Consider the following 12,500-nt stretch of genomic DNA (forward strand, 5'->3'; position numbering starts at 1 on the left):
TATTATTATTAATCTGATTATCATTTCATTCTGCAGGATGGACTCAAACTAAGAAGAAAAACGTTTCAGGAAGAAACTGTTGCAACTTGCTAATATGAAACTAGAGAAAGTGACGGAGCTGTTGTTAAATCATCTGACGTGGAGGCGACGTAGAGACGAGGAGGAGGAGGAGGAGGAGGAGGAGGAGGAGGCTACAGATGGAGGATGCTCGCCGTGGTGGGGGAGGGGGGGACTCAGAGCGACTGATTCAGATTGTCATGGATGAACCAGCAGCTTCCTCCTCTGCTGCAGGTGAACAGCTGATCTCCTCCCAGAATGCACCATTCTCACACATCTGTTCTGTTCCCACCTCCACCTCTGGACCTGATCAACGCTGCACTAACGCTGCACTAACGCTGAAGCTTTTACAGCATCTCTAGTTCGCTTTTAAATCCAGAATCAAACACCAGGAAAATCAGGTCTAAACCTTAAACATCAGCACATGGAGATTCTTCATCAATGAAACACGTCGACTTTAAATCATGAGGAGACGGAGACAGAAATGACACATAAACATCCAGAGATGTTGGAGAAGAGGAACCAGCTGATTGACTCGAGAGTCAGAGACGAGAAGCAACGACACAAATATCTGAAGCCAGAGGGAGGACAGAGGAGGAGGAGCAGGAGGAGGAGGAGGAGGAGGAGGAGGAGGAGCATCGCTCCTCTGGATCTGAAGCATCAGTGAGGAGGACAGAGATCAACAGGAACCAAAGGATTCGTCTCCTACCTTCATCTGACACCAGCGTCCAATCAGGACCAGCGTTGATCCGGAGCAGGACGGTAAAGTCCTGCAGTGCTGCTCCGGTCCAGCAGGTGGCGCCGCCGAACGCTCGTGTGCAGATGTTGATCTTCCTCCTCTAACAGTTCTTCTGAAGCTGAAAGTTCTGGAAAGTTCTTCCTTCCATGCGGGAACTAAACTCATCTGGAACGTGTCTCTGCCCCCTGGTGGATTCATACAGGCTCTGCAGGCGCCAGCTTTTGGCAGCCATTTCCAAAATGGCCGCCTTCACAGATTTTCTAGTTTCGTAATTTTGAAAACTTCAACACTTCATTCTGTATTCATGACACATCAGGTTGAGGTAACATCCACCAAAGATCTAAAATACAGCGCGTCAGAGGGGATGTTTAAAAACTATAGATAAAACTATTTAAAAGAACTTTAAACGAATCAGGAGCAAGAGAAACCTGTGGCCTCCTCTGAGTTTGGTAACTCACGTTTTTATATTTAATAAAATGATTTGTTTAGATTTTCTAGAGGTTTGAATATTTAAATGACGACTGAAGCCTGTTTAATATATAATATATAGAATGAAGCGTCTGCAGCAGAACGACTGTGAACGTGTCTCAGTTTGTCCAAGTAGCGTTAGCGTTAGCACCAGCTGATCCGGTAGTGACAGGCAGCAGAACCAACCCATAAAGATGGAAGACGCTAAACAGCACGTTGGTCCTCTCCATGGGACATTTGAGGACAAAGACACCAAGAGGGACCAGTGGAGACACATAAAGTATCGTCACACTCTGCAGGAAGGAGTTTTCTTTCCAGCTTCAAACAGCACATGAACCAAGCCAAGCATACGTTAGTCGGGGATTCTGCTAGCACTTGGGCTAACGCAGCTAACAGCTGGAGACAAACCAAGACAAACCAAGACAAAGACAAGCTGCCAATGCTGCTGCTAATATGTGTCCACTCCTGCAGCCACTGTTCACTGGGAGACACTGTTCTCAATAAGAAGCGTCAGCTCTCCTCTGGTTGGACAATGTCCACAAGTTAGTTTGTCTCCATAGCAACAGGGACACATTCATGTGGACACATGGTGGACAAAGAAAGACGTTCAGTGCAGATATATTCTCTTCCTCCTGGAGTCTGTTCATCATCCACAGTGAAACGAATCAATAGAGATTAAAGATAAACAATATTTAATCGCGATTAATCGCGATTAATCCACAGGAACCCAGAGATTAATCTGCTGAATGTTTAGTATTTATGTAAAACTACTGAACCCCCCCCCAACAATCTGCACACTCTCCCAGCTGGCGGCCATGTTGGCCAGCTCATAATGTTCCATCTCAGCAGTTTCAGCTGCATTTAACGCTGGAGGCAGAGACACAGAGACATGGAGAGGACGGGGGAGGACAGGGGAGGACGGGGGAGGACGGGGGAGGACGGGGCTGAGATAAATATCAGTGGCCGTCGGTGGAGATGCTCAGATTAGACGCTCAGAGCAACATTTATTTCCTCCGTCTTCCAGAGGCTTTAATGGAGAAACTGTGAGTCTTCATTTTAGTCTCTTTACGCCTCCCCCCCTCCTCCCCCCTCCTCCCCCCTCCTCACCCCTCCCTCTCTCTCATCCCATCTCTTTTCAGTAACGAGAGGATTAGTGGGAGACGAGCCGATGTCAGGGAGTGGGAGGCACAGAGGAGAAGGGGAGGTGAGGAGGAGAGGAGGAGCGCTGACCTGTTTTGGGCTGATAAGCTGCGACTGGCTTTAATTTGGAGGCCGCAACATTTGGAATTAATTATGAGAAACAGTGAAGCAGCAGCTCAGCGTGAACGTCGGCTACTCGAGCCTCCACAGCTTCACCCTGTGAAGCTCCACAAACACACAACACGTCCAGGGTCTGATCGCTTTCCTCCCACAGAACACAAACAGAACACAAACAGAACCACCAGGTTCCCTCTGGTTCAGTTCAGTTAAAATCCATCCACATCGAGCAGTTTTCAAGTTCATTACAGTTGTTTTGCATTTTGACACTAAACCGACAAACATTCACTCATTTACTCCTAAAGGGCAAAGAAGCTGCGTCTGTTTCCTGGTATTTGGATTTAGAATCTAAATTTACTTCTGGTCCTTTAATATCAAACAGAGAAGAAATAAAAAAAAGTGGTTATTTGATACAAGAATTATTGTCTCCTCCGGTCCTGAAAGTCTCCACGTCTCCTTATGTCCCCGTTTGCTGTAGTGGACGTTAATTTACTATCTACTGGTAAATGGTGAGTTTAGAATTAGAATACGAAAAACTTAACTTGTCCCGCAAACAGGTAAATAAAGATTTTCATGAGTTAAGCCCCAGAAATATTCCACATTTATACAGAAAGGTTGAAGGAAAGGGGCGGAGCTACAGGCCCGATAAAATAAATAAAAATAAAATAAATAATTACCAAATTAGTTTTTTGTTTATCTTGGTTTTTACATTTTGAGGATGTGTTTTTTTTAACCCTGATACAGGTGATGAAATATGGATCATTTATTCCCACACATCCACCGTATTTCATACACTGCATTTTATTTTTTTTATATTTTGCAGATTTGTTGGTTTAAATTAAACTACACGGAAGACCCAACTAATTAAGAACAGGCCTGTGAAGGTTTAGCTCCAAACATGCATGAAAACCTGCAACAGCCCACGGAGTAAAAGGATGAAACGGTTTGAAGCTGCAGCACCGTGTTGCTGGTTTGGAGTTAGCTGGTGTCTCACGTTTGTATTATTTAGGGTTAAGTTATTAAAACGTTGACGTTAAAACATCCTCCAGTAGTTTTAACGTCCACCTCTGTGAAGGTGGCGGGTTATAGAGAAGCTGCTGTGAAGAAACGGGGATTCGTCACTGAAACAGGAAGAAGAACTGAAACTAAAGGACGCTGATGTGAGGATGTGACGACAGCAGGTGGAACGGGATCAAAGGACCACGGTTCTTCCTCCATCTTTGTTTTTCTGCCCCGTGTCTCTGTCCCTCAGCCCGGTGATGATGGCGGTTGCCATGGTTTCTGCTCCTGACTCGGGAGGTTTTGTTCCCGTGATTAGAGGAGTGTTCGGTCGGCGGAGGCTCTGCAGGGCCGTGGGACGGAGGCCGTGTTCAGCTTGTTATTTCCTTCAAGTCCTCGCTCCTCGTCAGAGAAAGGCTCTTATGATAAGTGGCAGCCATGAAATATGCACAGTCTGTCATGGCTGCTCGCCTGCCTCCCTCCATATCTGCTCCTCTTCCTCCTCCAGTCTAATCTTCTCACTTCAGCTCCAAGCGTCTCAGCGTTTCAACACAACACAACAACACAACCAGCGACGTTTAGATTCTTTATTTCAGTCTGTTTTTCTTGGAAAACCAAAGAAACAAAAGAAGTTGGCACATGGAAAGCATCGTGAAAAGCGTCTTTTTTCTTTAGATATTTTCTATATAAGTATTTTCACAGACAGCGCACGAAACAGTAGCCGAGGTCTCTGCAGGAAGTCGCACAGAAACTAATAAAAAGGTCAAACATGCAGAGTTCATGATGCGTCTCCTGCAGCAAACAGACCAACACTGGCAGGTGGATAGATACGTTCCTCTATATGTATATAAGTCTATATATATCTGTGTGTGTGTGTGTGTGTGTGTGTGTGTGTGTGTGTGTGTGTGTGGCTGCAGACTGAAATAAACACTGACACACAACAGGAAGTAAAGGAGCAAAGGACCATGTCAACAGATTCTGACATCAAAGCTGCAGCTCATCTTACCTCAACCCGTAAACACAGAACTCAAACACACCAACGCTGCACTTGAACGCACCACGGAGACTAAAGCCAACGACCAGCTGAGAGGAAGTAACTGTGCTCTAGTCTCTGGTTAAATATTCATGCGATGAAATGTTTCTTCCATCATTCAGACAGAAAAACCAACATCCTCCATCATTAACCTCCAGTCAATGATGTCAAACACCAACACATGTTTCAGAGCTGAGTTCTACAAGTAACAGTCACGTCCTGCTCCAGACCCAGAACCAGAACCAGAACCAGACCCAGAACCAGAACCAGGCTGAATGAGCTCAAACTAAAGACTCTCCTCCTCTCTGGTCTCAGCAGGATTATTGCTCGACGAAACGCGGTTAGTTCCTGTTCAGCTTGCAGCCGTGGCTGTTTGAGGTTTTAATCGTGGCTTCGTGAACACGCTCAGCGACACACATGTAAAACACACACTCGCGCTGTAAACACACAGAGCCATGCTCCAGTAAACCACGGCCGCCTCCGTCGCCTCAACACCACATAACAGAGTATAAGGAATATGTCAGTGAGCCTGTTTCAGGACGATTCCCTGCAGCGTCTCATCATCACCGGCCTGAAGATCAACACAAACGCTAACGGAGGCTCTTCACTGAGCTCAGACTGTAAAACGATGAAACGCTGCAAAGGTCCAGGGCTTCTTCTTCTTCTTCTTCTCGATATAGAAAGTCATGCATGTAACGTCAAGCATTCCCGTTGTAGTTAAGATAAGGAGAAACGTACGGACACTAGTATTAATATTATTACTATTATAATACACTGGTTATAAATTCACACTGAGGGACCGAGCAAAATAAACAGAAATCACAGATTCCACCCAAATAAAGTCAGAACACGGAGGATGAAGGTGTGTGCAGGCTTCATGTGTTCATGTGTTCATGTGTTCATGTGTTCATGTGTCATTTGTCTCAGACTCTGAGTTCACGCTGCAACAAAAGTCCTGCAGCTCCAGAGACGTAGAGAATCACGTTTTTCACCCTCGTTCATACGTGACGTCGTTCATACGTTCATACGTGACGTCATTCATACGTTCATACGTGATGTCGACTGGTGCTGATGGAACTGAGTTGGAGCTAAAGCTGCAGCAACGACCACAGAATCCAGGTTTTTCTGTTTGTCCACAAAGACGAAAACAACCAAAGAACCAGTTGTGGGTTCTAATCCCGGGTCGACTGGGCCGGGAGGTTAGAAAATAAATGAATGGATGAATGAATTCTTTAACCAGATGAAAAACACGATTTATACTTTGTGCACAAACAAACCTGGAACTAAACAGCAGCAACGTCTGGATTATTCCAGAGTTGGAGGTCAGATCCTGAAAAGCACCTATAGGAGGCGCTAATGGTGATGCTAATGGTAAAGCTAATGGTGATGCTAATGGTAAAGCTGATGATGCAAATGATGAAGTTAATGGTAAAGTTAATGGTGATCCTAATGGTGAAGCTAATGTTGATGCTAATGATGAAGTTAATGGTGATGCTAATGGTGAAGCTAAAATTGATGCTAATGGTGATGCTAATGCTGACGCTAATGGTGATGCTAATGGTGAAGCTAATGGTGAAGCTAATGGTGATGCTAATGGTGAAGCTAATGCTGACGCTAATGGTGAAGCTAATGGTGAAGCTAATGTTGATGCTAATGGTGATGCTAATGCTGACGCTAATGGTGAAGCTAATGCTGACGCTAATGGTGAAGCTAATGGTGATGCTAATGGTGATGCTAATGGACGCCTTGCAGCAGTTTGTTTCTGTTCATATTGTAAAACTGTAACAAAGTATAAACTGAATATTTTCCAGCATTTATCACCACACGTCTCTTCCTGTTCTTCAAAACAGATCGTTTAGTTTTTTGCTCCTTAAAAATCCTTCATGTGGTTTTTCTGCTGGATGTTGATGTAATTTGTCGTCTCCACCAGTGAGTTTCTACAAACCGCTGGAGAGAATCAGAGCCATCCATTAGCTTCACCTTTAGCCTCATTATTAGCTCCACCATTAGCATCACTATTAGCTTTACTATTAGCTTCACCGTTAGATTCAGCATTAGCATCACCGTTAGCTTCACCATAGCTTCAGCATTAGCTTCACCATTAGCCTCATTACTAGCTTCACCATAGCTTCACCATTAGCTTCACCATTAGCTTCACCATTAGCCTCATTATTAGCTCCACCATTAGCATCACCATTAGCATCACCGTTAGCTTCTCCTATAGAGTCTCTCCAGGATGTGGAAGGATCCCGGTTCATGTTGGTGGTCGTAGCTGCAGCGTGAGGTCGTAGTGAACGAGTCTGAGCTTAAAGGTTTAAAGTTGGATGTTGTGTGTGTGTTGAGGTGGAGGTGGGGGCGAGGGGGGGTGATGCTAGAGGCCGGGGGGGGCGGTGTGAGGTCGGTGTGAGGTGGCTGAGCTGGGATCAAGCCGACTCAGTGGAGGCGGAGGCTGCAACAGTTCCTGGGAACTCCGGGTTGATAAAGGAGAACCCCTGGAACTCGTCCTGGTCCAGGTTCTGAATCACCTCCTCGTCGGGGGGCGTCAGCACGGGGGGGTGACGCGTGAAAAAACGGTCAAAGTTCTCAGCTTCACGTCCACACTGTTAGAGGGGAGGGGAGGGAGGGGGGGAGGGGGGGGAGTACAGGAGGAGAGGAGGGGGGATGGATGGATTGAGAGGAAACAAAAAGGGTGGGGGTGGGTGGGGGGGGGGGGAGTGGGGGAGTGGGGGGGTGGCGAGAGGTGAACATGGTTCAAATCAAATATCAGAGAAAGGCTCAGAGTGGGGGGGGCGTTACATTTCATTTCCTTGGAGGTGATGAAATGAATCCCCCCCCCTCCCTCTTTGCTTCTCCTAATATTTAAAGCAGGTCTCAAGCATCCTGGGGGGGAGGGGGGGGCACCACAGGGACATTTACCCAGAACCACCCAGAGCTGGGGGGGGGGGGGGGGGGTTCTTTATTTATTTCTCTACCTCTGAGATGAGTCATTAAGCTTTAATTAACACAACAAGGATCCAGCGTCCTCTGACCCCCCCCCAGCCTCCCAGCCCCCCCCCCCCAGAGGAAAACTCATTAAACCAGATGAAGCTGGACTGTTTGGAGTGTTTAGAGTTACAGGGGAAATACGTGGAAAATAATATTAAAACTGAGAAGAGTTTAAATGATTAATTAAAAGATGCTGGACTGAGACTGGACTTCAGAGCATGAAGATCATAAAGAGACGAGGAAAGAGGACGGGACACAGAGAGGACACATAAAATGAAGGACGGATGGATGGATGATGGATGGATGGATGAAGGACGGATGGATGGATGGATGGATGGATGGATGAAGGACGGATGGATGGATGATGGATGGATGGATGAAGGACGGATGGATGGATGATGGATGACACTTCAGAGGATGAAAGCACAAAGAGACTGTAGATCTCTGACGGATGAATGAATGAAATCTGTTCTCAGTGAATCATTCACTTCTTCTCCTTCTTTAAAACTAAACCTCAGACCTGGATCTTTATCGTTTTCTAACTCTGCACAAACACATTTGTTTCTTCTTCTTCTCTAAAGTCCTGCAGGTTTGAGGACGTGGACTTAAAGAAGCTCCAGCAGCCACACACACACACACACACACACACACACACACACACACACACACACACACACACACATATACACACACACATATACACACACACACACACACACACACACACACACACACACACACATTTATATACACACACACACACATATACACACACACACACACACACACATTTATATACACACACACACACACACACACACACACACACACACATATATATACACACACACACACACACACACACATTTATATACACACACACACACACACACACACACACACACACTCTGGTCCAAAAAATAAAATTAAAAATTAAAACGTCGGCGTCGATTCATCTCAACTCTCCTCCTCCCTCCTCCTCCTCCTCCCTCCTCCTCCTCCTTCATCCTCCTCCCTCCTCCTCCTCCCTCCTCCTCCTCCCTCATCCTCCTCCTCCTCCTCCTCTTCCTGACTCACCTGTGCAGGTGGTTCCAGGAGGAGGAGACTCAGAGTAAAGAGATGAGTTCAGAAAACAGAGACAGGAGCTGAAGGAGGAACAGGAAGTCGTCTGCACAGAAACAGATTCAGCTCTGGACCCCGCCCCCTTCAGGTGAGGAGGTGGAGCTAAAGGGCCCCTCCCCCCTTCAGGTGAGGAGGTGAAGATCATCCTGCAGAGCTCTAACCCCCCCCCCCCCCCCCCCCCCATGTGTCTGCCTCTTTCTGTGCAGACGGTGTCCCGCTAAGACGTGTCCTCGTGGCTGTGGCCGGAGGTTCCACCAGGACCTTAACTCCTGGCACCTCCTCCCTGGTGGGGGGGGGGAGGTGCTGGTGTCTGTGGGGGGTCACTTACGGCTCTGGGTTTGAACGGGGGCTGCACCTCCTTGTTCTCCAGCTTCTCCCAGTCCATGTAGCGGAAGAAGCTGTGGTCCCTGATGTCCCTCTCGCCCTCCGGGCCACAGCCCAGTCTCTTGGCCGGATGCTTCGTCATCAGCTGGACGGACGGAGACGAGACAGACGAGACAGACGAGACAGAAGAGACAGAAGAGACAGACCGTCAGTCCGGAGACCTCCTCTTTACTGTCCTCACACTAAACCATGATCTGAGGACGAATCTGAGGTCGAGCTGATTAAAAGACACATGAACGACGAGGAACTAGAGACGGAGGAACCTCTGGAGCCAACGAGAACGTTCTACGGTCTAAACTGAACCAGGACCCAGAACCTGAGCTCATCCTTTTATTCCCTGATGCTCCCTGAGGTCTGAGCTCCTCCTCCTCCTCCTCCTCCTCCTCCTCCTCATGCTGTGTGTGTGTGGGGTGTGTGGGGGGGGTCTGTAGTGGGTGATGGTGGTGGGGGGGAGGCTGTGTGTGTGTGGGGGGGAGGCTGTGGGGGGTGATGGTGGGGGGGCTGTAGTGGGTGATGGTGATGGTGGGGGTGGGGGTGGGGGGGCTGTGTGTGTGTGGGGGGGGGGAGGCTGTGGGGGGGTTGTGGGGGTGGATGCTGTAGTGGGTGATGGTGGTGGTGGGGGTGGGGGGGTTGTGGGGGTGGTGGGGGTGGACGCAGCGAGTTTTCATGCTCCAGTAAAGATCGACTGTTGTAAAACTACGACCCAGTAATCATCACTAATACATTACACAGTCTGTGTGTGAGTGTGTGTGAGTGAGTGTGTCTGTGTGTGTGTGTGTGTGTGTGTGTGAGTGTGTGTGTGTGTAATTGTGTTGTGCTCAGTGGCGCGTGGAGGCAGGAGATGAGACAGAGGTTTGATAGAGAGGACCTACTTAGCTTTGACGCTAGCCAGCCGCCATTAAACCAGCAGAAGAAGAAGTGGAACGTGTCCATGTGTCCGTGTGTGTCTGTGTGTGTCTGTGTGTGCTGTGGTGCTGTGGTGTTGTGTTGTGGTGCTGTGGTGTTGTGGTGTTGTGGTGTTGTGTTGTGATGATGTGATGCTGTGTTGTGGTGTTGTGGTGTTGTGTTGTGATGATGTGATGCTGTGTTGTGGTGTTGTGTTGTGATGATGTGATGCTGTGTTGTGGTGTTGTGGTGTTGTGTTGTGATGATGTGATGCTGTGTTGTGATGATGTGATGCTGTGCTGTGTGTTGTGGTGTTGTGGTGTTGTGGTGTTGTGTTGTGATGATGTGATGCTGTGTTGTGATGATGTGATGCTGTGCTGTGTGTTGTGGTGTGGTGCTCTGGTGTTGTGTTGTGTTGTGGTGGTGTGGTGCTGTGGTGCTGTGGTGTGTGTTGTGGTGTGTGTTGTGGTGTTGTGCTGTGATGCTGTGATGATGTGGTGCTGTGCTGTGTGTTGTGGTGTTGTGGTGCTGTGCTGTGTGTAGTCAGGCAGTGATGGAGGCCGTAGTCAGTCACTGGCTGAATGTGATGTGAGGTGAGATCATCTAAACACAATCCTACGTTTCCTACAGAATAATCTTTGGACAGTGTCTCACTCTTAAACGTCCCTCCGTAAACAAACACAGGTAGGAACCAAAATTAAATAGATAAAGAAATAATTGTGAAATAAGTTTTATCCTGCAAAAAAAAATAATATTAGTACACAACTATTATGAGAAAAAAACAATCCACATTAATCCACACAACCATGAGATTAATCACTAATAAATACATAAACAAAGTAAACCTGGTGCCACAGGCCACGCCCCCCTGATGTCCTTGTTCTTGCCACAGTGACAATCAATTATCAACCCCCCGCTGGATTACTTACTACTAACATCAGGATCACAGCTGACCCCCCCCCCCCCCCCCCAGGACTCACCCCTGATCCTCCCTCCCCCAGGACTCACCCCTGATTCTCCCTCCCCCAGGACTCACCCCTGATTCTCCCTCCCCCAGGACTCACCCCTTATTCTCCCTCCCCCAGGACTCACCCCTGACCCCCCCCCAGGACTCCCCTGATCTCCTCCCCAGGACTCACCCCTTATTCTCCCTCCCCCAGGACTCACCCCTTATTCTCCCTCCCCCAGGACTCACCCCTTTACAGATGGCGACGGCCTCCTTGGACATGGACTTGGGATACGAGACGTGATGCTCCATGATGGACTGAAACAACTCGTCCTCATCCTCACCGTCGAACGGAGGCTGGAGAGGAGGAGGAGGGGGAGGAGGAGACAGAGGAGGAGGAGGAGGAGGGGGAGGAGGAGGAGGGGGAGGAGGAGTAAAACGAGTTAAAGACACATGTAAAGAGGTGAACCAGTGAAGAAGGACAGGAGGGTGGGGTGAGGACGGACCTGTCCGGCCAGCATCTCGTAGAGCAGGACTCCGAAGGCCCACCAGTCCACAGACTTCCCGTAGGGCTGGTAGGCGATGATCTGAAACAAGAGACGCTTCAGTCAGAACAAACCTCGGGAGATGAATCACAGAGGAGCGAGCGGCGCTTTACCTCGGGGGCGATGTAGTCCGGCGTCCCACAGAAGGTTTTGGTGGTGATCCCGTCCAGCATGTTCTCTTTACACATCCCAAAGTCTGCGATCTTGATGTGTCCCTCACAGTCCAGCATCACGTTGTCCAGCTTCAGGTCCCTGCAGCACAGTCACATCTTTATTTATTTCCCGTCTGAGCAGGACGGTCCCACATTCACCTGTGGAGTCTGCACAGCCCTGAACACACGGACCGGACTCCAGCGTCGCTCTGGTTCTGTGTTTATAGAGATTACAGAGCTGAAACGTCCCAGCAGCAATAACCCGAGCTGGACCCGGACTCGGACCCGGACCCGGACCCGGACTCCAACACTAACGTTCAAATATCTAAACTGTACATTGTTGTTTTTCTTCATTCAGGTTGTGATTTAAGTCGTGTTATTGTCATCGCATGCGTTACCTGTAGATGATGCCCTTTAGGTGGAGGAAGAACAGGCCGATGGCGATTTCTGCCGCGTAGAATCTGCAAACACACACAAACACACACAAATAAATAAATAAATAAAACAGACACACACAAATAAATAAATGAATAAAACAGACACACACAAATAAATAAATATAAATAAATAAAACAGAGGCAGCAGCAGCGTTTAGACAGAGGACGGCAGAAACAACAACAGCAAAAAAAACACAGGGGTAATTTGTGTGTTTGTGTCGATGTAAAAGGTCAGAGACGTCGAGAGGAGCTGATAAGATCGAGGAGGAGGAGGAGGAGGAGGAGGAGGAGGATGTTCGTCTGTGACCAGAATAACAAACACCTGTGGAACAGATTTACAGGTCCAGACCGGATCCTGGAGTCTATGTTAAAGAGTTAAAGAGTCGCCTCCGTCCTGAGTTCACATTTAAATGTTTCAGATCATCAAACTAATTTAAATATTAGTCAAAGATAAAAATGTCACATCATTTTGGAACTTTTTACTCTTATTT

The 12,500-nt window shown here is 47.9% G+C and overlaps 1 protein-coding gene across 3 annotated transcripts in view; it reads right to left on the reverse strand.

Annotated features, from left to right (window-relative positions):
• prkcbb (protein kinase C, beta b) overlaps positions 1 to 12,500 on the reverse strand; it is a 44,931-nt gene that overhangs the window by 757 nt on the left and 31,674 nt on the right. For 2 of the 3 annotated variants that reach the window (XM_047571287.1, XM_047571289.1), the window contains 6 exons: positions 11,971 to 12,033; positions 11,534 to 11,672; positions 11,382 to 11,462; positions 11,125 to 11,232; positions 8,989 to 9,129; positions 4,094 to 7,153 (listed from right to left, as the gene is read on the reverse strand). In XM_047571287.1, coding sequence (XP_047427243.1) covers positions 6,977 to 7,153; positions 8,989 to 9,129; positions 11,125 to 11,232; positions 11,382 to 11,462; positions 11,534 to 11,672; positions 11,971 to 12,033 — 709 coding nt within the window. In that variant the 3' untranslated portion in view covers positions 4,094 to 6,976. Of the gene's footprint in view, positions 1 to 4,093; positions 7,154 to 8,988; positions 9,130 to 11,124; positions 11,233 to 11,381; positions 11,463 to 11,533; positions 11,673 to 11,970; positions 12,034 to 12,500 lie in introns of those variants that run through there. The other variant, XM_047571288.1, reaches the window with a different exon arrangement.

This window comes from Mugil cephalus, chromosome 20 (genome assembly GCF_022458985.1).
Source record: "Mugil cephalus isolate CIBA_MC_2020 chromosome 20, CIBA_Mcephalus_1.1, whole genome shotgun sequence".
NCBI classification, from domain to species: Eukaryota; Metazoa; Chordata; class Actinopteri; order Mugiliformes; family Mugilidae; genus Mugil; species Mugil cephalus.